Source organism: Staurois parvus, unplaced genomic scaffold, assembly GCF_062004578.1.
Source record: "Staurois parvus isolate SC_StPar_1 unplaced genomic scaffold, SC_StPar_1.0 ptg000018l, whole genome shotgun sequence".
Taxonomy (NCBI): domain Eukaryota; kingdom Metazoa; phylum Chordata; class Amphibia; order Anura; family Ranidae; genus Staurois; species Staurois parvus.
Genome location: NW_028317814.1, coordinates 16,384,553 through 16,409,196, shown reverse-complemented (window position 1 = coordinate 16,409,196; position 24,644 = coordinate 16,384,553). Strand labels below are relative to the sequence as shown.

The 24,644-nt window shown below is 43.3% G+C and overlaps 1 protein-coding gene across 1 annotated transcript; it reads right to left on the bottom strand.

The window, feature by feature from the left end:
* Positions 1-309: 309 nt before the first annotated feature.
* SPSB3 (splA/ryanodine receptor domain and SOCS box containing 3) lies at positions 310-24,521 on the bottom strand. Its single transcript, XM_089682740.1, has 7 exons — positions 24,459-24,521; positions 11,209-11,352; positions 9,574-9,748; positions 9,294-9,481; positions 8,474-8,576; positions 5,007-5,132; positions 310-3,173 (listed from the first exon to the last, which is right to left on the bottom strand). Exons 2-7 carry the CDS (start codon positions 11,335-11,337, stop codon positions 2,812-2,814), a joined length of 1,083 nt encoding a protein of 360 aa, XP_089538866.1. The 5' UTR covers positions 11,338-11,352; positions 24,459-24,521; the 3' UTR covers positions 310-2,811.
* Between the last annotated feature and the right edge of the window lie 123 nt (positions 24,522-24,644).

Below are 24,644 nucleotides of genomic sequence, written 5' to 3'. Positions count from 1 at the left end.
GGCTGTAAACCACATAGGTTTGGCAAAGCCACTGCCCAGAGCAGGTAAGTATACCATGTTTGTTTTTTTTTTTTTTTAAATAACTTACCTTTAAAAACACTTCTAGGGCTCCAATGCTTAGGAAGAAATGTCATCTGTATTTTAGAGACAGTTACCCTTTTGTCCAGTTAAGGACTGGCTTACTATGTACCAGATCTCTCTTCTACATCTCACCTATAGTACTGCTTATTGTCGAGTAGCAAGGCCACTGGATGACCAACAATTACAAACCAAGCCAATCAAACATAAAATCAAATACACAAATGCTGATTGGGTTAAACGGGTGTTTTATATAAATTATCACCAAGCAGGTGTAATGTTAAAGAATAAGTGCACCTTTAAAACACCTTAGCTCCCTTTTAAAGAAGCCAGTCAGGAAAAAAATATTCCCAGATTTTTCTCAGAATTTTCAGATTTGGTTTTGAAGCCACATGATGTTGGGCTGACAGCTGTATCCTTCCTTCACTACTCGGGGAATCAATCACCTGCAACATACAAATGCATATCAGGTGTGGGGGCATCTGATATATGTTTGTTATGGGTCAGCAACCTACAAAACAGTGAAGCAGAGGTTAGGATGACTATTGCAGGCCATAGACGGTTCGTTTATGCGGCCGATTTTTCATCCGAAAGAATAATTGGTCGATTTTCGCACTGTTAGTGGGGCAATGGCATCGGACGATTTTCACGGTTCCTCATTTCGTTTATTGGTCATGCTGGAAAATTTGTGAAAAACGGCCGATTTTCACAATCATTGGTGGCAATATCAGTTTACAGAATGATCGATGTTTCATTTTTCGGACAAAAAAATCGGCCAATAAACGAACCGTCTATGGCCTGCATTAGTAACTTCAAAACCAAGTTCACAACAGCAGCTCCCACATTTCTGTTCGGACAGATTCTCAGATTCCTAAAGCGTATCTAAATTCAACAACAAAAATGTAATATTTTGCAGCTTACCAGTCCCCTTAGGTACTATATGTCTGCATTAGTTTTCATTTTTCAGGCTAAGACCATTTTCAGCAAGTACAGAAGTACCAGTTGATCCTGCCAAAATTGCAGTGTCCTTGTCACTTTCTTTGACCTTAAAAGAAAGCACAACGAACCTTATATTTAGTGTAAACTACTAGTCCCATCAAGCCACTGTGAATGAAACAAAGGCAGACATGTTTGAAGTCTCTGATACAACCATGGCTATGACTATAGATAGAACAGAAAATTAGTGAAAACAAGAAGTGAGTTACTTTCAAAGTTTACTAAATGGAAAAAAAGAAAAAACAAAAATAAACTCAGCTACATCTAATTATGGGTAAGCTGTAGCACATTACATTTATTTTGTGTTTAGATACACATTAATGTATTCAGGTAAAACCAGCAGGTTGGCAAATGTAATGTCCTCTTATCTCTTCACCTTTCTTCTGAAAAGTCCTCCTTACATAACAGGATTTCTGCATACAGACAAATCAAACAATACATCCCAAGATCCCTGGTTATGTGCATGCTGCTTTGATTAGCTCTGTCACACAGTCTGGGATCAGCAGGGGTGCACGGACCTCTAAAGGGATGGTAGGGATTCTATACAACACATAGTATAGTACATCTTTCTTTCCATTTATTCTTGGGCATTGTACCCGCTTTCAGATAATTCGCAGAAGACACGCGTTTAGTATTTTTCTTAGGACTGATGACGTTGGCTATGAAGAGCAACAAAATAGTTTGTTTTTAATCTCACCACAACTGTGCACTTATTCTTTAACAACATACACAATATTAATGCTATATTTCAATCTGCATCTTTCATCTTTACAGGCGTTACATAGGAAATCCACATAGTATATCAGCAGTGACATATTAAGCAAACTGAACCATTGCTAATTCTGATCAGGTCCTCCATAGATACCTATAGGCGCTTGTTGAAGACTAAAATTACAACGCTTTGTGCAAGTTTGGTAATCATGGAGGGCAAACAGTTGTCATAAAACGTATAAACAGTGTGTACATGTTTGACTTGACCGTTCTTGAAAAATTCCCATGATTGATCCTCGTGTGAGGATGTAGGTCATGGTACAGTAAGTCATCAATTAACTCTTCCCTCTTCAGACTAGCCACTGAGCAGATTGCATGGAGAGTGTTTGATGTCATACAATCATACAAAAAGGGGTCCTGGGTAGCTGGTTAACCATTGTTTTAGCCCTTGCTATTACAGGCTATGAAACAACTCTCCAAACCGTCACGCTAGCCCTGGAGCAGAGCTGCGATCTTCCAAATTTAAGCTGCGGTTAAGGTCCTGCTCAGTTGAGTGAAGAGGGCGAAGCTGATGCTTAATAACATCTGTATTAACAATAAAATGTCAGATGTGGTTAAAGTGCTGGTAAATGACAGACTAGATAACATATAGGGATCTGGATCTTTTAGTAGCCCACTTAACACTTAATGCTGTGGACATGATCGTCACTTAAAGGTCAGATGTCAAACCATTTGCCCTACAAAAGGCTCAAGGTCTGAACTGCACCAAACCAAAACCAGGCCTAAATTGAACCTAGCAGTCTCTAGCACCAACATCCTTTTTTTTTCTTTTTTTCAAATGTTATCTTCATAAAATAATAAGATGATCAGTACGAGTCTCCTGATTGCCCTGGTCTCTTAAGGTCAAATCTTCCTTTTCTTTGCCATAAGAGGTCTCCTTTCTTGATCCTTTGAAGAGTTCACAGTGGATGTTACAGCAAATGGTGGTGAAAGGGCTCCACGCTGCACCCTTCACTCCACCAGCATTTAAATCCTGCGGCAGCGTTTCCGCTGACAGTCCTCCAGCTCTGGTGGGCAGCTGCTGTCAGAGTCACTTCCGCTGGAGGTGCTAGCTGTGGTGTCGTTTTTGCGCTGTCGGCTGGGATTGATGCCCATCTGTAGGACCCAGCCCAGCTTGTTGCTTAGGACTTGTTTGAGCCCAGGAGGGAGGGGCAAGGCCTCCAGAGAGTCTATGTTGTCAGGGAGCAGCTGCCGTATGCGGGCGCAGCATAGGTACTGGAGGGATGTGCGGCAGCAGCATGACCGAATGACCTTCATGCTGCTCTTTGCAGCTGTAGAGCAGACCATTGGAAACAGCTTCTTGTTCCTCAACTGTGTTGCTGCTACGCCTAGGAGGCAAAAGAAACATATTAGAAAGGTGTCCTCATAAAAAATAGAGTCTGTTGTCTATGTTATTAATTATTCAGCCACAAGCAGAAAAGTCATTATATAGAACTGACTTTTAAAACACTTAAACCCTTGCTCTCCAGAGGATTTCCCCCCCTTTCCTGACTAGGTAATTGTTTGCGTTACAGCAGTGCGTTACTTTAACTGACAATCGCGCGGTCATGCAACGCTGCACCCAAATGAAATGTACATCCATTTTTTCCCATAAATAGAGCTTTCTTTTGGTATTTGATCGTGAATTTTAATTTTTTGAACTATAAGAGAAAAAAAAAAGACTGACGAATTTTGAGAAAAAACAAAAAACACAATATTTTTGACTTTTTGCTATTAAACATGTCCAGTAAAAAAAATTGAAAAAAATCAAATTTCGTCATAAATTTAGGCCAAAATGCATTCTGCGACATGTCTTTTCTAAAAAAAAAAAAAATTCCAATACATGTAACTTGGTTTACATGAAAAGTTATAGCATTTACAAATGGAGGTATATTATACTGGATTTTTTTTCTTCTAATTTTTACTAGTAATGGCGGCGATCATTGACTTACAGCGGGACTGCGGCAGACATTCTGGCACTGGAGGGAACTGACTTGGTGTCACTAACATCCCCAGTGACACCAATACAGTGATCAGTGATACTATAAAGCACTGACACTGTACTAATGGCACTGGGCAGAAAGAGGTTAACATCTTGGGTGATCATAGGATTAACTTTGTGCTGTTTTACATAGTGGGCTGTGTGTCTGGGCTTCACTGTAAGCACACTGCTTTGCAAGGCTCTGCTATGCACAGCCATGCAAAGCAGTGTGCAGGAGCTGACAGGGGAGAGAACTGTATTGTTTACATACAGTTCTCTCCCTTAGTCGGTAATGTTCCTCGATCACTGGGTGCTGGTGAGTAATCACCAGCCGGTACCTGGTGATTGACAGCCAAGGCCACGAATAGCGGCGCAGGTAGGGAGTGCGCCCCCCTACCCAGAAATGCAAAATCACGTATATATACACACACGTGATTTTGCGCAACCCATGCCACCCCGTAGAAGTATTGCTGCTATAGTGTGGACGGGAAGCGATTAAGTAACACTATCACTTCGCCCATGCAGGACAAAGCCACAGCATCTCTGCAAAAAGATTCCCCATCCCCCTTACCTGCACCCCTACAGTCATCTCCTCCTCCACAGCTGTACTTCCAGGTATTACAGTGCCTGTGAGCTTCTCCTCCGTGACTGTGCTCAGGCCTAGCAGCTAATCACTTGGCACGAGTACTGCCACATGACCGTGGGAACAGAGTCACTGCTCCCCGGGTCACTGACATCTGATTTCAGTGGAAGATATGAGGAACGAGCACAGGCAAGGCAACACTTAGCTTTCTAAACATCAAAAGAAACTACATTTACAATTTCAATTGTATTCAAATGTTAAATCTATTATATGTATAGGTTTTAAAATGATCTTTAATATTCTTTTTTTCCACTAGCTAATTACAATCTTTGTTTTACAAACATTAAAATAGAGAGTGTACCCAAAATTCTGACTCATTCATTTGTGTGTGAAAAGCTTGAACTATTGAGCTTTGTAAACAAGTTTTTCTTTTCCAGCAAAGTAGTTAGGATTATACAGTTAAATCCATGAAAAAAGCCTATAGCTCCACCTGTTGGTTGGGAACACAAAATATTTACATTCAGCATTTGATATTTATCTTACTAAAAGACAGATACAATTTTATTTTTTTTCAGTCTAGATCAAAATAAAAATGAACACTTCTTTATATATTCCCACCAATGCATTTGCGGTTCTTGTAGAAGGTCAGCACCCCGTGCCATGTGTCCAGGTGCACGCCAATGATTGACCCCTGGCCAAAGCGTGAGGAGAAGTTGCTTTTGTCACCCTTGTGCTGAAGTAATCCTGAGAGACAAAGAACATAATAATTCAGTCTGGGAAATTAGTGAGATTCTGTCTATTCAAATTACTGCAGACAGACAGTTCGGCAAACTCTGCTCTACTAAAAACGAGGACGCATAGGATCATCTCAGTCCTGTTTGTCAGGTTTTTTTTTTACTTTATAGACTTTAAAGTAGAACTTTACCCATAACAACTTTATAAAAAATAATGTTGTTTAGCAAGGAACATATATTCTACATTAATAATTTTGGACGCTGTAAATTGCCTCCAACATAGTTCCTGTTTCTTCTTGCTGAGCAGCGGTAAATCTTTAGGCTGTCAGCAGATCAGCCTGTACCTTGTCGGCACAGTGCCAAAAAATAGAGAGCTACTGAGCATATGCAAAACACAGTGAGACAGTGTATTACTAGATTTTGTACAATATAGGCACTTATTTTTAATGTTTTACCTAGCTATACCTGCAAAGGGGCCAGTCTATGGTCATTTAGCAGGACCTAATTGTCTGACTAAAGTTCCACTTTAAAAAGATTCTCTCGCTAGCTTAAAAATGTTGGTTAAAAAAAAGCCCCCCAAAAAAAAACAGAATTTAAAATTCTTATTTGCAGTGGATTTCATTCCCATAAAGCAGGGACCAGCAACCTGTTGATCATGGTCTACCAGTCAACCGCAGGCAGGTGACAGGTAGAGCGCAAACAGGTCCCTGCACCGCTGACCCTTCATCTTTTAGCCGCCGGTCCTTCTCTCTCCCTCCAGCCTCCTCCATTGCTGTCATTCTCAGTTCACAGCAGAGAGCGGGAGGCAACGCAGCTCAGGATGGAGGGTGGGAGGAGGAGCTGGCCAAATTAACCTGCAGGTGATTGGTTGCTAGAGCAGACTTAGCAACCAATCACTAGTTTATTAATATGAAAAGTCAATCTGGCAGCTCCCGCTCTCCGTCCTGAACTGTGTAGCCTTCCACTCTCCTCTGTGTACACAGGTAGGATATACTGCTTATATGTGGGGGGTGATGTTAAAGAAGCAGAGTACACTGCTATGGAACACTACCATGGAAGGAAGGGTGGGAGGGAGGCAGAGGACATAGCCCCATAGCCGTGTCCTCTACTGCCCTTCTTCCCCCCTCACAGTAATGTCCTCTGTCCCCCCCCCCCTTTCCTTCATAGCAGTGACCCCCGGCCCCTCTTTCTTCCCCCCCCCAGCATTGTTTTCTCCTTCCCCCTACACTCCCATGGACAAGTATTTTAAAAATCTGAATTCCCAGCAAGTGGCTTGGGATTTGGATTTTACCGCTCTCCCTGCCCTGGCCCCCTAACGTAGCTGCCTAAGCAGCCTCATGCTGGCACCCAGCATAAGGCTGCTTAGGTAGCTGCCTTAGGGTGCCAGGATAGGGGGAGCCACTTTCTGGGAATTCAGATGTTTAAAATACTTGTCTACCAACTATCACCTTTATTTTCCTCCTGCACCAGCTGAAAGAAACCATTTCTTCTCCCTCCCACCAGCGTACAGCTGCTGCAGAAGGAAAATCCAGGGGAGCAGTTCTAGTAAATGCTTCTTCCTGTCATTGTTTCTCTTTTTTTCTGCTGCCCGGCCATGTGCTCCCCTTTCAACAGGGCACCTAAAAAATAAATAATTGTAAAAAATAAAACTACTGACACCACCCACTGCCCTACTGACCGACACCGCCTACTGCCCTACTGACCGACACCATCTATTTTAAAGGTAGGCTAAGTTTGTATTTTTACAGTGACATTTGTTTTATTATATTTTTTGTTTTCCTTACTATTTTGTTAGGCCCTGCTAGTTAATTTCTTTTAAAAAAAATGTCAATGAACCCCAGTGATCTTTGCACTCTTTCACATTGTTCAGATACATCTCCACCTCTCAAAGGTTGCCTACTCCTGCCAAAAAGTATGTTGTATTAATTTGCCTTTGAACTAAATAGAAAAATTTGACATCTTCAGGAGAGAATTTCCTAGCACAGCCATCTCGGTTAACCATTTAGTGACCGCAGTTCACCATTTAGTGACCACTGCCATATAACCTACTATCCATACGTTTTTGATGCAGAAAAAAAAAACAAAAAAACAATGCACTAGACTGCATGTGCTGTGAACCGCCCCTCAGGCGGTCTGGCGATCTGGCCAGTAACATCTGTATTAGAGTACCCCCACTCTGGATGAAAGAGCACAGAGTGCACCTTTGGACAGCAGCATGTTAGTCTAGGGGGAAGGGATGTTAGATGCTCTAGGACAGGGGTGGGCAACCTGCGGCTCTCCAGCTGTTGCAGGACTACAAGTTCCATCATGCCTCTGCAAGTCATAGCTGTAATTGTCAGTTTTGTAATGTTGCAATTCCTCATGGGAAATGTAGTTCCACAACAGCTAGTGAGCCGCAGGTTGCCTACCCCTGCTCTAGGAGATTTAAATACACTAACAAATGTAAGCCATACTCCAGCTAATACTTTATAAGCAGTTACAGAAACAGTTTTTTCCTTTTGGGATAAAGTTTTTAAATACACACATAAAAGCTGATCATTGTAAGCACCCCTGCCCGGGGTAAATGGTTTGTCTCATTTCTGTAACTGGTACATTCTGCTAGATAGCTTGTCCTTTTGAAAAAACAACAGACTTACTGGTTGGATCAACAGATGAAATAGAAAAAAGAAAGCCTAAAAAGAAAACAAATGCATCCAACACATCTATGAATGGGTAAGCTGCAACATAATAAAGGTTTGCTTTTGGGTTTAAAACCACTTTAATGTCAAACATAAAAGGCAAAGTGACACTGTCTCTACAAAAGGACCTCCTGACACAGTTAAACTCACCATACCCTTTTTCAATGTTGCTCTTGTGTCCCTGAACTTCCAGGTATGGGAAAGCATGTGATCTCCTCCTTTGTGATAGTGTTTGAAACCAGCAGCCAAACACTAGGCACCCAGAACTGTAACAAGACCAAGGGGGTAATAGACCTGCTCCTCCTGGTTGCTGACACTGATGATTTTAGTGCCAACTACAAGAAAGGAGGGGACAATAAAAGGGCACTGGTAAAGAAGATAAATGGGTCATGAAGGGTGAGCCCCTGTATACAGATTGGCAAGATTACAGTATCTCTTCAATTAAAGCAGAATTAAATGGAAGAATGAGAAAAAAAAAAAGAAAAAACACTTATTACAAGACCCATAAGTGGTTCTTGCTGCCAGGTTCACACTGTGAATGTAAAATCTAATAACTAAACAAATATCTGGCACACTAGGAAAATAAATCCAGCTGCTGGGAAGTCCTGATGCTGGATTGTACTGCAAATATCATCAGCAGGCAGTCAGGAGGGACTATCTACTTCGGTCTTACCTGTGTATGATAGCCCCCAACTCTCTGCATCTTTTCCTAGAAGACTGCAAAATGTGTGACGATATTTGTCCAGGTTCACATCTGATGTTCCAATGCCAACCATCTGAACACAATAAAAAGAGATTTTCAGAACACTAACAAAAAATGAAAGAGGTAACAAGTAGCATGTATTGCAAATGCTTTGCTGGGTAAAAGAACAATGCACACACATAACCTCCAGCTGGATACATCTGCTTAGGCTATTACATCTACAGGTGCCAAGCCCTGGCAGTTGAAAATTCATCAGTATCTACATCTCTATCTCTGCTTCTAACCATTCTGCCCCCGATGTAGGCCTACTGCCCAAAAGAGCATACAGTCTTTGTTTTACATATTTATTTATTTCAGGTACTTATATAGCGCTGTCAATTTTATGCAGCGCTTTACATATATATTGACATGCACATCAGTCCCTAACCCTCAAGGGGTGTACAATCTAAGGTCCCTAACTCACATTCATACATACACATACTAGAGCCAATTTATATAGGATCCAATTCACCTACTAGCATGTCTTTGTAGTGTGGGAGGAAACCGGAGTACCCGGAGGAAACCCACGCAGGCACAGGGAGAACATGCAAACTCCAGGCAGGTGGTGCCGTGGTTGGGATTCGAACCAACGACCCTAGTACTGCCAGGTAGAAGTGCTAACCATTTAGCCACTGTGCTGCCCATATAAACAAGTAACCCAGGGTTCCCACAGCACTATGCAGAAGCTGCCTCTAAGTTATTTTATGAAGCAATGTAAAGAACTCTGCATCCATCAATGACAGGAACATACCATGTCTGTGCCATATACCGGTGATGTCATCTTGATCTCCCAAAAATGCTGTCCCTCAGTAAGCATCTTAGTGCCCCGAATGGCAGCTGTACCACAGCTGTACTCCATGTGGAAGCTCACTTTGCGATTGTCGCAGCTCAGCACAGTGGCTGTGGATTTACTCCCATCATCCCACACCCAGTCAAAGTCTGCAAGACGACAGAAGAAGAACAGAAAGAACAGAAAGTTAGCAACAGGCAACCATTTGCTTTAAATATCAATAGTCAGTGCTCGGTCTTACAGTCATCTTCCTCTCCACACTGGCAGCTCTTGATCTGGTGGAAGGCGTACAGGCTGGAGCAATAGGCATCTTTCTGGCTGTCACAACTACAATAAGACTCGCCTGTCACAGGCACGGCGCTGGGAATGGAGGCTGGCAAATGCAGCAATTCAACCTCGGAGTCACTGTTACTGTGCTGTGGAAAATGAGGAATCAAGAGGATTTTTAGTTTTGATGTTAAAGGTGACATTTTAATTTAGACTGTGTACAAGATGTTGAATAGCTTAGGACCATGACACCCCTGCCATCCTGTCACTGGAGGCAACTCGCCTGCCAAAGGAGTGCTAGGAGAGCAAATATACCACTCACAGGGCAGGATCACTAGTCTGACATGGGCGTTACTGCCAAAAAAAAGCTATACTGAGGCACACACTTGAAGAATTGGAGTCTAAAATAAATGTTTTTCTACAGTTTCTAACAGCACAGCTGTTAATATCCCTCAGAGTAAATCTAAACCCAAGGACAAAAATGTAATACACAGCAGCTCATCAGTCCTTAGATGTGGATGCTACCTTTTTTCCTGTTTCCAGGCTAAGAACATTTTCTGCAAGTGCAGCAAAATACTGGTTAATCCTGTCAGAAATCTCCTGTCCTTTTATATTCATGAGCTGAACTGAACTCCCAATGTTATCTGCCTTCCTACCAATCTGAACTGCAAAATAATTTCTCTATATGTAATTTTACTAATTGAGAGATTTGTGGAGAGACCACCAGATAGAGCTCTGTATTTTAATCAAGATCAATTAACCTCCCTACCTTTCTAATGGCCAACATAACATGTTAGGTACTCACAGGGTACACTGTTTTAAAGGAGAAGTTCACCTTCGGGAACATGTTACATATTCCACATGTTTTTAAAGTGAGACATGTAACATGTTCCCACCCCTGCAGCTCTCCTGCGAATCTGCATCCGAAATCCTCCTCTGCATCATTTGCTGGGTTTGACATCTAGATTGCCCAGCCCAAGATGACATAACTCCTGCGCAGGCACATGGGAGTTAATTCATTCCAGTACCAAGGCATGCCAAAAAAGCGCACTGAGCTGGCTTGACAAACAGTCTGAGTCTCCAAAAAACGTTTAGCATTAGTGCTGGTTCACGCCTTTTTGCAGCGTTTTGGGGTTTTTTGGGGTTTTTTTTTTTCTTGTTGCTAGGCAGATTAAAAATGCAAAGCACGTCAAAATGAATCAAAAATGTGGCAAAAATGCATCAAAAATGCACTACATGCTTTCTGCAATGTTCCTGTTGAAGTCTATAGAAAAAAACGCAACTTTTTGCGTTCAAAAAGAGATGTAGACATGTCCCATAGGAAATCGTGTTAAATAGACTGTACTTTCTGCAAAATGCTGCAGAAAATGCTTAGGTGTGAACCTATACTAAAGCATAGTGAGTAATCATGAGGCCTCAAAGCTGGCAAAAATCACCAAGAGTTAGTTAAATGCTGTACAGGTCATAGCCAAAATCAGTGAATCAGAAAAGGAATAGTAAGTCTCTTCTGCAATACAAACTTCCTGCTTGCAGTTTTATGGACTACAATCACTTTAACAATTTAGTCTCCCCATCTGAACCGGAAGGGCCACTATGATACAAACCATACCTGTCCATCAGAGTCATAGCCCCGAGTCTCTTCTCCTGCTGGCAGGACTGGGGCTCGGGTCTCCTGGTCTCTGCGAACTCCGCTCAGCACAAATCGCCAGGCACGGCTGTTGCGTGGGCGACGCGCCATGCTGCAAAGTAAATGCTGTAAAAATACAAACAAAAAAAAAATCAGAAGATGACCGACAGACTCGCTAAATTTTGTGACGCACTTTCCTGCAATCAACCATTCAACATCAAGCTTCATACCATCAAGCTGGCCATAGACATAACTCCCACCATAATATACTCTCCTTCTGTTTTGCTACCTCCACCCTAACCTGAATCCTGTTCTTTTTAAAGCAGTAATAAACCCAAAAGCAAGCATTTATGATGTTGTAGCTTACTAATCTTTAGATGTAATGTTTGAATTCGTTTTCTGTTATTTTCCCCTGGTGATCAAGCCAGTAAATATGTTGTTTTCCAACAGAACAAGCTCTCCAACAGAATGTATCAGTTACAGGGATGAGACAAACCATTTATCACTTAGTGCTTACAATAATCAGCTTTTATTTATGTAAAACCTTTGTCCCAAAAGGAAAAAAAAACTGTTACTGTAACTTCTTTAATCCATTAGTGTTAATCTAAATCTGCTAATCCATCTAATTTTCCCTTCCCCCCCAAAGTGAGAATGTGGTTGTCCTCCAAAGGTGCCCCCTGTACTCCTAATACAAGAGGTGCGTTACTGGCTAGATCACCAGGTGAAAACAGAGGGGAAAAAGCCTAAAAAGAAATAAACTAACACAGCCACAACATCTAACGATTGGCAAGTTGCAATAAATTACACTTTTGGTTTGGCATTTATTACAACTTTAGGCAAAGCTACCCTATTGTGCCCTTGTCACTAGATGATAAATACAGGATATAATGTGTCCATTGTCAAAATAAAAGGTCTGTAAATAGTTCTATGTGGACTTCTGAGTCTCTATAGCTACCTAAACCTCTCCGTTACAAATGCTGTTTGCATATACAGTATATCTATACTAGCTTGTTGTAATGGACTATGTCCTTCTATTGTTACATATGGATGTGTGGATATTTTGTTTTCACTTGTAAACAGATAAAATAATATATTGAACAGGAAAAGAGGGCAGGTGAAAAATAACTGTTGACACAGCTGTACAATTACAACACAAGGGAACTTTCAAAAAAGCAAGATTCATCTAGGCCTAATGGGCCCCTGGATTTAAAAAAAAAAAAAAGTCCTTTGACTTGATTGACTGATGAGTCTAATTACACAAATTTTTGTCACATTCACAAAATAAAAAAAGTGTTAGGAATTATGGAAGTCACCTGTATTCTCTGATAAACAGAACAGTGTTTACTATTGTCTCTGCCCCCCATTGCATAGTTTCCCTATTCGCTATCTTGGCTTGGGTCGCCAGAATAGAAGGTGAAAGCAAGTCTTCCTAATGTGACTTTAAAGAGCAGTAAAAGAAAAAGACTGACTGGGGTTCTAACTCTGACCCATTCTATCCCAAAAATAAATGTTTTGGCTAGAGTAACACTTTCCCTGTGTTTTTATCTCTTCTCAATTGTACAGCAAGTTTTTTGTTGTACTCCTTGATTTGTATACTTCATATTCTAACTTAGTTCTCATACACGACTCTTAAATATAAAACAAAGCCCTTGATGGAAGTGGTGGCTAGTTAAGAGGCCAAAAAAAAAAAAAAAAGGAAAAGAGGTTAACCATTTCCCTAACAGGCCAATTCTGACATTTCTCTCCTACTTGTAAAAAACAGGGGTTTTTTTTGCTAGAAAATTACATATATATATATATATATATATATATATATATATATATATATATATATATATATATATTTTTTATTTTTTTTTTTATTTTTTGCAAGAGGCCCTAGAAAATAGAATGGTGGGTGTTGCAATATTTTGTGTCACATGGTATTTTGCACATCGGTTTTTCAAATATTTTAATGAATTGTATTGTACTTAAAATATTTACAAAAATGTGAGAGGTGTACTCACTTCTGTGAGATACTGTAATTTTTTTATTTTTTTTTATACTAGTAATGGCAGCGATCAGTGACTTATAGTGGGACTGCGGCGGGCATTGTGACACGGGGTGGAAAATGACTAACTGCCACAGACATCCCCAGTGACACTAATACAGTGATCGGTGCTAATAAAAAGCACTGACACTGGGCAGGAAGGGGTTAACATCTGGGGCAATCAAAGGGTTAATGTGCTGTGTGTATTACACATTTTGTGCTGTTTTACTAGGGAGACATGCTGCTTTGTATCTCTCTGCTGTGCAGAGACACACAAAGCAGCATGCCCATGCTAACAGAAGGGAGACCTGTATTGTTTACACACAGGTCTCTCCCCTCTCACGACATTCTAGCCGCCGGAGTCCTGACAACCAATGACGCCATCAGTTGAAATGGCGGATGTTGGTCACCTACATGGCATCCTTGTTTGACCCTCTCCTACCCCACTATGTCAGTAATGAGGGCAAATTAGCTGAGTGATAGAGAGAAATTGAAGAAGAGAAACCTTGGAATACTATTCAATACCAGTGTGCAAAAGTGTATTTGCATTGGAAGAATAAATTCCCTCTAACATTGGGTGTCCTACATGTGTGGGGGTTACTGCAGTAGGTAAAACTTTTAGAATTTTTTTTTCCATTTTAGAATGGGGTGCCTTGAGACTGTCCATAATTTTAAAAGGATGCCTCAAGGTTGAGAAACACTGCTCTAGAAAGAACAAATTAAGCGCTTGCAATGGGGCTCTCTTACCTCTAGGTATTGCCTGGAGTTTAGCTTTAAAGCCCAAAAGGTTCCCCTGGAGTTTTTTTTTTTTATTGCTTTAAATGTATAACCTTCTGAACAAAGAATAACCATCTTGAAAAAATATCTGGAGAAGTTTGATGCAGTTTTAAAAATAAACCAGTTACTTAGGTCAATTTACTAAGAGAGAAAACACACTTTAAAGAGCACTGACCCCAACCGCTTCTGAAGTTAGCAAATACTAACTGTGTCTATTTACACATTCCAAGCTAGAATTTTTGAAAACTTTTATATATGAGGTAATGCATTGCTAAGTTTTCCTAAACTGTAGTGTCCCTGCTCCAAGTACAGACAACACAAGAGAGGACATGTATGAATACTAAGCTAAATAACTGTGCTGAAAAGGTGCTGAGACAGCAAAGTAGATCCCTTTACTAGTCTAGGAAAATAACAGTTTTCAGGAGAAGTTACTTGTAAAACTTTTGAAGGTTTGCTACATGTTGCACTGTCAGTGGTGATAAACCTATAGTATGCAACCCGCAGCGGGCACGTGCAGCCCTCTCTGTCGGCACGTGAGTCAAGTCGCCCCAGCAGCCAAGCATCAGATAATAGTGCACATAGGGGCCATGCGCATGCTTGGAAAGGAGTAGTGGCGCCAGGCAATGATGTCATGAGATGCAACTCATTAGCCGCGACTCATCTGAGCTTTCGCATGGCCGGTCAGTGCGCTGCCAAGGATATATTTATTGAGCTGGCTGTGACTTTTAATGCATCCGTTTTTATTAACACAAGATTTTAGCTTGTGCTGGCGGCCAGTGGAACGTTGCCCCCTTGTGCTGGCGGCCAGTGGAACGTTGCCCCCTTGTGCTGGCGGCCAGTGGAACGTTGCCCCCTTGTGCTGGCGGCCAGTGGAACGTTGCCCCCTTGTGCTGGCGGCCAGTGGAACGTTGCCCCCTTGTGCTGGCGGCCAGTGGAACGTTGCCCCCTTCTGCTGGCGGCCAGTGGAACTTTGCCCCCTTCTGCTGGCGGCCAGTGGAACTTTGCCCCCTTCTGCTGGCGGCCAGTGGAACTTTGCCCCCTTCTGCTGGCGGCCAGTGGAACTTTGCCCCCTTCTGCTGGCGGTCAGTGGAACTTTGCCCCCTTCTGCTGGCGGTCAGTGGAACCTTGCCCCCTTGTGCTGGTGGTCAGTGGAAGCTCTATTTTTGTGTTTTTCTTTTAAAGACAAAAGATGTTAATGTATGGGTTGTTTTTTTCTAAACTAAAACCTCATTATTCAGGTTTAATAGCAGTGTTGGCAATTTGCGATAAATAAGTGGGTTTTGGGCTGCAGTTTGGGCACTTTGTCTCTTAAAGGTTCACCATCCCTGCACAATCCTCCAGGTTATGTTTACATTTCCTCCAGCTGAGACCATAGAACAGGAGTCTCCAAACTTTCTAAATAAAGGGCCAGTTTACTGTTCTTCAGACCTTAGGGGGGCCGGACTGTGGCCAAAGAGAGTAGAAAATGTCCTGGCATCAGTGGGAGGAATAGTGCCCCATGTTTAGTTTTAGGAGAGAAATAGTGCCCCATTATTGGTATCTATGGGGGGAATAGAGCTTCATCATTGGCATCAGTGAGAGGATTGGTGCTTCATCACTGATGTCAGTGGAAGGAATAGTGGCTCATTTTTGTGTCAGTGGGAGGAATAATGCCCTAAGGGCTAAGTAAAGGCAAGCAAAGGGTCTCATCTGGCCCCCTGGCCACAGTTTGCAAACCATTGCCATAGAATAATCAAATGTCAATTTACATGACCATCCTGTGGCCAAGACTGTGACTGCAGCTCAAGTCTTAGCACCTTCACAAGCAGTTAAAGTAGAATCCAAGCTTAATGTTCGTAAAAGTAACAGAGTTACTATTGTTACTATACAGGATTTATATAGCGCCAACAGTTTGTGCAGAGCTTTACAAAATGAAGGCAGACATTACAGTTACAATACAATTTGGTACAAGAGGAAACAGAGGGCCCTGATCATTAGAACTTCAATCTAAGAGTTGTTACAGACCGCTTGTTGTTTACGATCTGAAGCTTCTAGTCATGTGACAACTGTTGACGCATGATCAAGAAGCACGCTTCCCCACATTAAGTCACTCTTAAAAGGGCACTGTATGGGCACCCTAGCTGTACAGAAGTCGATCTATCCATTGACTTCTGTACAACCATCCTATCAGGTTTTTCCCAAACGAGGGGAAAAGGGAAAAATGGGAAACACTGATTAGTATGTTCTGATGGTGGAGAAGGCTCCCCACTGTGAGAATACAATAGCACAGCGGGAGTGATCCCCCCTCCCCCCCCATCAACACTGAATGTGTATAGACTGGTGAAGGTGTACAAATTCTGCCAGGTTTTTCCTACTGTGTCTCCGATAGGCAGATTTCCCCTAACTTCCTGTGCCACTGACTTCTGAAATAAAATGGGGAATTCTTCCTAACAGCAATGCAAACAACTATAAAAAAACTTAACAGAGAACTTTTACCCTTCCCTTACAAAAAACAAAGGCATGTTAGGGAGGTATGTCTCACTGTCCAGCCCAATGTGCACACGAACAGCAATAAAAAACTGACAGAGATTCTAACTCCCCTCTGCACTGTAATTACAGCAACAGAAAAACATTATAGGATTTAAGTTTTCATACATTTATAGCCAAGCATTTTCCATAGAGAGGCCTCCTCCCAGTGTCAACACTCATGTAATGTGTCTTTGGAAGGCAGCGGCAAGGGGTTAACAATGGAAAAATACGTTAGATCTGTGGGATAAATATTGGTGTATTTTCTGTGCACCGTATTAACAATTTTTCGAAGACAAGCTCTATGTAGTGCTACACCAGCTGTACCAAATCACACTAAAAGTGTCCGGCTCTATAAATGTCCGATCGAGTGCGCCAAAATCATGAAGCTCTTGTGCCAATGTTCTAATTTAAAAACATTTCTAAAATATACGCCATTACCAGAGTTACATAACTACTGTAGTGGTAAGGGGCGGACAGAGGCGATCAGGAGAAAGAGGACAGATTTCGGATGATCTCAGTGGAAGATTACCTTAGATTTGGCATACCCAGGAGTAAGCATGCTTAACTCCATGGCACACATATCTCACAAATATGCAGCCTCTCGGCTAGGGGCAGACTGACCATTTGGAAACTCAGGCACTGCCCGAGGGCCCGGGGTCAGTATGGGGCCCCATGAGATGCCCCTGGTACCTTTTTCATAGGCTTGTTTGAGTTTGGGCAAGGACACAGGGGCCCCATTATCCCCTAGTGCCCGGGGGCCCCATGAGTTGTCAGTCCGCCCCTGCTCTTGAGGCTGGACCTTGACGCTGACAGGCCACATATTTGCATACCCAATATAAACAAACATGTGCCGAGAGTGCATGACCTGCGTGCTCCCGACACATTTACCAGAGCCTCACGGAAAGGTCCCGATTGCTACATACGATCGAGAGCTTTCCAATCATGTGACCGCTGTGACAGCCAATCATGGCGGTCACAAGACCCTAAACCCCACCCTGCCTCCCAGCTTCACAAATCCCTTAAAGGCCTGGGAGGCTCCAGGGGGTTAAAGCTGCCGCACCACCATGTGCCAAAGTGATAAATACACATGCACCACTTAAAAGTGGTTGTAAAGGCTTGAGGTATTTTATCTTCATGTATTCTATGCATGAAGGCAAAAAAAACCTTCTGTGTGCTGCTCCCCCCACAGTCCCCCCAATATTCACCTAATCTCCCCCTCGATCCAGCGATGTGCACAGGAGCCTTGGCTGTCCTGGTTCTCTCTCATTGGCTCCCACTGCTGTCAATCACAGCCAATAAGGAGACAGTGGGTGGCGAGCTGAGGCTCTATGTGTCTTATGAATGCATAGAGCAGGGCTCAGGAGCAAGCACACACCAGTGCCCCCATAGCAAGCCCCATGCTATTGAAAGCACTGGTCGAGGGGGAGGAGCCAGGGGCACTGGCAAGGGACCTGAAAAGAGGAGGATTGGGTCTGCTCTGTGCAAAACCACTGCACAGAGCAGGAAAGTATAACATATTTGTTTTTAATTTATGCAGGAAATCCTAATCAAAGCAAAAATAAACTTTTGCTTCATGATCCCCAGCAGGTTTTTGCACCACATATTAGCACATTATGGCAGACTTACCTGAGAAACAAAGCCCTCCAGCGCTGCGGTGTCAATTTTCCAGCTGGTCCTGAGCGTTTCCACTGAGGGGTGGCAACAACAAGGGATTATAACCCTGTGTGCAATCATTTATAATTAGAACAGGATGTAAATAATGAAAGAGAATGGAATTCCCCAGACAGCAGAGTCTACAAAGAGGAACTACGTGATCAATGGGAAGAATAATAAGGAATAAGTGATTGAGATATATATATATATATATATATATTCACACACATATATAAATCATTGGAATCAGGTTTTCCAATCCCCTCCATCGCCACAGGTGTATAAAATCAAGCTCCTAGATTGTAAGCTCCAAGGATCAGGGACATCTTTTTCCCTCTTGTATTGAACTGTATTGTTGCTGTATTGTCCCCCTCTATATTGTAAAGCGCTGAGCAAACTGTTGGCGGTATATAAATTCTGTATAATAATATAATAATAAGCACCTAGGCATGCAGACTGCTTCTACAAACATTTGTGAAAGAATGGGTCGCTCTCAGGAGCTCAGTGAATTCAAGCGTGGTCCCGTGATAGGTTGCCTCCTGTGCAATAAGTCCATCCGTGACATTTCCTGCCTACTAAATATTCCAGTCAACTGTTAATGGTATTACAACAAAGTGGAAGCAACTGGGAACAACAGCAACTCAGCCATGAAGTGGTAGGCCACGTAAAATGACAGAGCGGGGTCAGTGCATGTTGAAGCGCACAGTGCACAGAAGTCACCAACTGTCTGCAGAGTCAATAGCTAAAGACCTCCAAACTTCGTGTGGCCTTCAGATTAGCACAATGGCAGTATGTAGAGAGATTCATAGAATGGGTTTCCATGGCCAAGCAGCTGCATCCAAGCCTTACATCACCAAGTGCAATGCAAAGTGTCGGATGCAGTGGTGTAAAGACTATTAGAGCAGTGGAGACGTGTTCTCTGGAGTGATGAATCACGCTTCTCTGTCTGGAAATCCGATGAACATGTCTGGGTTTGGCAGTTGCCAGGAGAACAGTACTTGCCTGACTGCATTGTGCCAAGTGTAAAGTTTGGTGGAGGGGGGATTATGGTGTTGGGTTATTTTTCAGGGGTTGGGTTTGGCCCCCTAGTTCCAATGAAGGGAACGCTTAAGGCATCAGCATACCAAGACATTTTGGACAATTTCATTCTCCCAACTTTGTGGGAAGAGTTTGGGGATGGCCCCTTCCTGTTCCAACATGACTGCGCACCAGTGCACAAAGCAAGGTCCACAAAGACATGGATGAGTGAGTTTGGGGTGGAGGAACTTGACTGGCCTGCACAGAGTCCTGACCTCAACCTGATAGAACATCTTTGGGATGAATTAGAGAGAAGACTGCGGCACAGGTCTCCTCCCCCGACATCAGTGTCTGACCTCACAAATCCTGGAAGAATGGTCAAACCTTCCCATAGACACCCTCCTAAACCTTGTGGACAGCCTTCCCAGAAGAGTTGAAGCTGTTATAGCTGCAAAGGGCGGGGCCAACGCAATATTGAACCCTACGGACGAAGACTGGGATTACAATAATGTTCATGTGCGTGTAAAGGCCGACCAATACTTTGGCAATATAGTGTATATATATATAAACAAATGACATTAACAATAATAATACAGAATAATAGATGATAATAATGTATTATATGAATGTAGAGGCTCCATGGTAGGATATAATGGTCAGTTCCCACGGTGAGATATAATGGTCAGTTCCCACGGTGAGATATAATGGTCAGTTCCCACGGTGAGATATACAGTCATGGCCGAAATTGTTGGCACCCTTGATATTTTTCCTGAAAATCAAGTATTTCACACAAAAAAGGTATTGCATTAACACATGTTTTGCTATACACATGTTTATTCCCTTTGTATGTATTGGAACAAATATAAAACAGAGGCAGAAAAGCAAATATGACATAATGTCACACAAAACCCCAAAAATGGGCTGGACAAAAGTATTGGCACCCTTAACTTAATATTTGGTTGCACACCCTTTGGAAAACATAACTGAAATCAGTCGCTTCCTATAACCATCAATAAGCTTCTGACACCTCTCACCCGGAATTTTGGACCACTCTTCCTTTGCAAACAGCTCCAGGTCTCTCTTATTGGAAGGACACCTTTTCCCAACAGCAATTTTAAGATCTCTCCACAGGTGTTCAATGGGATTTAGATCTGGGCTCATTGCTGGCCACTTCAGAACTCTCCAGCGCTTCTTTGCCATCCATTTCTGAGTGCTTTTTGACGTATGTTTGGGGTCATTGTCCTGCTGGAAGACCCAGGATCTTGGACGCAAACCCAGCTTTCTGACACTGGGCCCTACAGTGCGACCCAAAATCCTTTGGTAATCCTCAGATTTCATGATGCCTTGCACACAGTCAAGGCACCCAGTGCCAGAGGCAGCAAAACAACCCCAAAACATCATTGAACCTCCACCATATTTTACCGTAGGTACTGTGTTTTGTTCTTTGTAGGCCTCATTCCGTTTTCGGTAAACAGTAGAATGATGTGCTTTACCGAAAAGCTCTATCTTGGTCTCATCTGTCCACAAGACGTTTTCCCAGAAGGCTTTTGGCTTACTCAAGTACATTTTGGCAAACTGTAGTCTTGCTTTTTTATGTCTCTGTGTCAGCAGTGGGGTCCTCCTGGGTCTCCTGCCATAGCGTTTCATTTCATTTAAATGTCGACGGATAGTTCGCGCTGACACTGATGCTCCCTGAGCCTGCAGGACAGCTTGAATGTCTTTGGAACATGTTTGGGGCTGCTTATCCACCATCCGGACTATTCTGCGTTGCAATCTTTCATCAATTTTCCTCATCCGTCCACGACCAGGGAGATTAGCTACAGTGCCATGGGTTGCAAACTTCTTGATAATGTTGCGCACTGTGGACAAAGGCAAATCTAGTTCTCTGGAGATGGACTTGTAACCTTGAGATTGTTGATATTTTGCCACAATTTTGGTTCTCAGGTCCTCAGACAGTTCTCGTCTCCTCTTTCTGTTGTCCATGCTTAGTGTGGCACAGACAGACACACAATGCAAAGGTTAAGTGAACGTCTCTCCTTTTTATCTGCTTTCAGGTGTGATTTCTATATTGCCCACACCTGTTACTTGCCCCAGGTGAGTTTACAGGAGCATCACATGCTTGTAACATTCTTATTTATCCGCAGTTGTGAAAGGGTGCCAATACTTTTGTCCAGCCCATTTTTGGAGGTTTGTGTGACATTATGTCGAATTTGCTTTCTTTCCTCCCTTTTTTTGTTTTGTCCCAATACACACAAAGGGAATAAACATGTGTATAGCAAAACATGTGTTAATGCAAAACGTTTCGTGAGAAATACATGATTTCCTGGAGAAATATCAAGGGTGCCAACAATTTCGGCCATGACTGTAATGGTCAGTTCCCACGGTGAGATATAATGGTCAGTTCCCACAGTGAGATATAATGGTCAGTTCCCACAGTGAGATATAATGGTCAGTTCCCACAGTGAGATATAATGGTCAGTTCCCACAGTGAGATATAATGGTCAGTTCCCACAGTGAGATAAATTGGGCAGTTCCCACGGTAGGATATAAGGGTCAGTTCCCACGGTGAGATAAATTGGGCAGTTCCCACGGTGAGATATAAGGGTCAGTTCCCACGGTGAGATATAAGGGTCAGTTCCCACGGTGAGATATAAGGGTCAGTTCCCACGGTGAGATATAAGGGTCAGTTCCCACGGTGAGATATAAGGGTCAGTTCCCACGGTGAGATATAAGGGTCAGTTCCCACGGTGAGATATAAGGGTCAGTTCCCACGGTGAGATATAAGGGTCAGTTCCCACGGTGAGATATAAGGGTCAGTTCCCACGGTGAGATATAAGGGTCAGTTCCCACGGTGAGATAAAAGGGTCAGTTCCCACGGTGAGATATAAGGGGCAGTTCCCACGGTGAGATATAAGGGGCAGTTCCCACGGTGAGATATAAGGGGCAGTTCCCACGGTGAGATATAAGGGGCAGTTCCCACGGTGAGATATAAGGGGCAGTTCCCACGGTGAGATATAAGGGGCAGTTCCCACGGTGAGATATAAGGGGCAGTTCCCACGGTGAGATAAATTGGGCAGTTCCCACGGTGAGATAAATTGGGCAGTTCCCACGGTGAGATATAAGGGTCAGTTCCCATGGTGAGATATAAGGGTCAGTTCCCACGGTGAGATATAAGGGTCAGTTCCCACGGTAGGATATAAGGGTCAGTTCCCAAGGTAGGATATAATGGTCAGTTCCCACGGTAGGATATAATGGTCAGTTCCCACGGTTGGATATAATGGTCAGTTCCCACGGTAGGATATAATGGTCAGTTCCCACAGTGAGATATAATGGTCAGTTCCCACAGTGAGATATAATGGTCAGTTCCCACAGTGAGATATAATGGTCAGTTCCCACAGTGAGATATAATGGTCAGTTCCCACAGTGAGATATAATGGTCAGTTCCCACAGTGAGATATAATGGTCAGTTCCCACAGTGAGATAAATTGGGCAGTTCCCACGGTAGGATATAAGGGTCAGTTCCCACGGTGAGATAAATTGGGCAGTTCCCACGGTGAGATATAAGGGTCAGTTCCCACGGTGAGATATAAGGGTCAGTTCCCACGGTGAGATATAAGGGTCAGTTCCCACGGTGAGATATAAGGGTCAGTTCCCACGGTGAGATATAAGGGTCAGTTCCCACGGTGAGATATAAGGGTCAGTTCCCACGGTGAGATATAAGGGTCAGTTCCCACGGTGAGATATAAGGGTCAGTTCCCACGGTGAGATATAAGGGTCAGTTCCCACGGTGAGATATAAGGGTCAGTTCCCACGGTGAGATATAAGGGTCAATTCCCACGGTGAGATAAAAGGGTCAGTTCCCACGGTGAGATAAAAGGGGCAGTTCCCACGGTGAGATATAAGGGGCAGTTCCCACGGTGAGATATAAGGGGCAGTTCCCACGGTGAGATATAAGGGGCAGTTCCCACGGTGAGATATAAGGGGCAGTTCCCACGGTGAGATATAAGGGGCAGTTCCCACGGTGAGATATAAGGGGCAGTTCCCACGGTGAGATATAAGGGGCAGTTCCCACGGTGAGATAAATTGGGCAGTTCCCACGGTGAGATAAATTGGGCAGTTCCCACGGTGAGATATAAGGGTCAGTTCCCATGGTGAGATATAAGGGTCAGTTCCCACGGTGAGATATAAGGGTCAGTTCCCACGGTAGGATATAAGGGTCAGTTCCCAAGGTAGGATATAATGGTCAGTTCCCACGGTAGGATATAATGGTCAGTTCCCACGGTTGGATATAATGGTCAGTTCCCACGGTTGGATATAATGGTCAGTTCCCACGGTAGGATATAATGGTCAGTTCCCACGGTAGGATATAATGGTCAGTTTCCACGGTGAGATATAAGGGTCAGTTCCCAAGGTAGGATATAATGGTCAGTTCCCACGGTAGGATATAATGGTCAGTTCCCACGGTAGGATATAATGGTCAGTTCCCACGGTAGGATATAATGGTCAGTTCCCACGGTAGGATATAATGGTCAGTTCCCACGGTAGGATATAATGGTCAGTTCCCACGGTAGGATATAATGGTCAGTTCCCACGGTAGGATATAATGGTCAGTTCCCACGGTTGGATATAATGGTCAGTTCCCACGGTAGGATATAATGGTCAGTTCCCAAGGTAGGATATAATGGTCAGTTCCCCCGGTGAGATATAATGGTCAGTTCCCACGGTGAGATATAATGGTCAGTTCCCATGGTAGGATATAATGGTCAGTTCCCAAGGTAGGATATAATGGTCAGTTCCCACGGTGAGATATAATGGTCAGTTCCCACGGTAGGATATAATGGTCAGTTCCCACGGTAGGATATAATGGTCAGTTCCCACGGTGAGATATAATGGTCAGTTCCCACGGTGAGATATAATGGTCAGTTCCCACGGTGAGATATAAGGGTCAGTTCCCACGGTGAGATATAAGGGTCAGTTCCCCCATGAGATATAATGGTCAGTTCCCCCATGAGATATAATGGTCAGTTCCCACACTGCAATGACTATATATACATAGAAATGTATGTATGTGTCTGGTGTCCCTATGTAGGAGCACAGCAATGACAACAAACCTGTCCCTCCTCTCTCACACGACACCCCACCCCCCCAGCTGCAACCTGTGGCCCCTCCACTTTCCAGCACCTCCCCCAGCAATGTCCGCCCTCCTTACAGCCCCCCAACACCTCCCTTCCCCCTTTGCTGCACCTACCTCCTTGCCACAGACGTCAACAATAACCCCTGAACTCCCTCTGCCCCTCCGACAAGCTGCGACAGCCCCTCCCCCCGCCTCAATTGGCTAAAGCTTCGCGTCATTCATCTAAGACCTCATTGCTATTGGCTATACTAGCTGCACGTCTAAGCGATAAGGCGGGTCTATGAGCGCCCTTGGTCACGC

Coding starts and splice junctions, on each gene's coding strand:
- SPSB3 (XM_089682740.1), bottom strand. CDS start 11,337: ATGGCGCGTCGCCCACGCAACAGCCGTGCCTGGCGATTTGTGCTGAGC. Junction 9,749..11,208: donor GCTATGACTCTGATGGACAG/GTATGGTTTGTA, acceptor CATTTTCCACAG/CACAGTAACAGTGACTCCGA. Junction 5,133..8,473: donor TTGGGGGCTATCATACACAG/GTAAGACCGAAG, acceptor TTTGTCTCTCAG/GATTACTTCAGCACAAGGGT.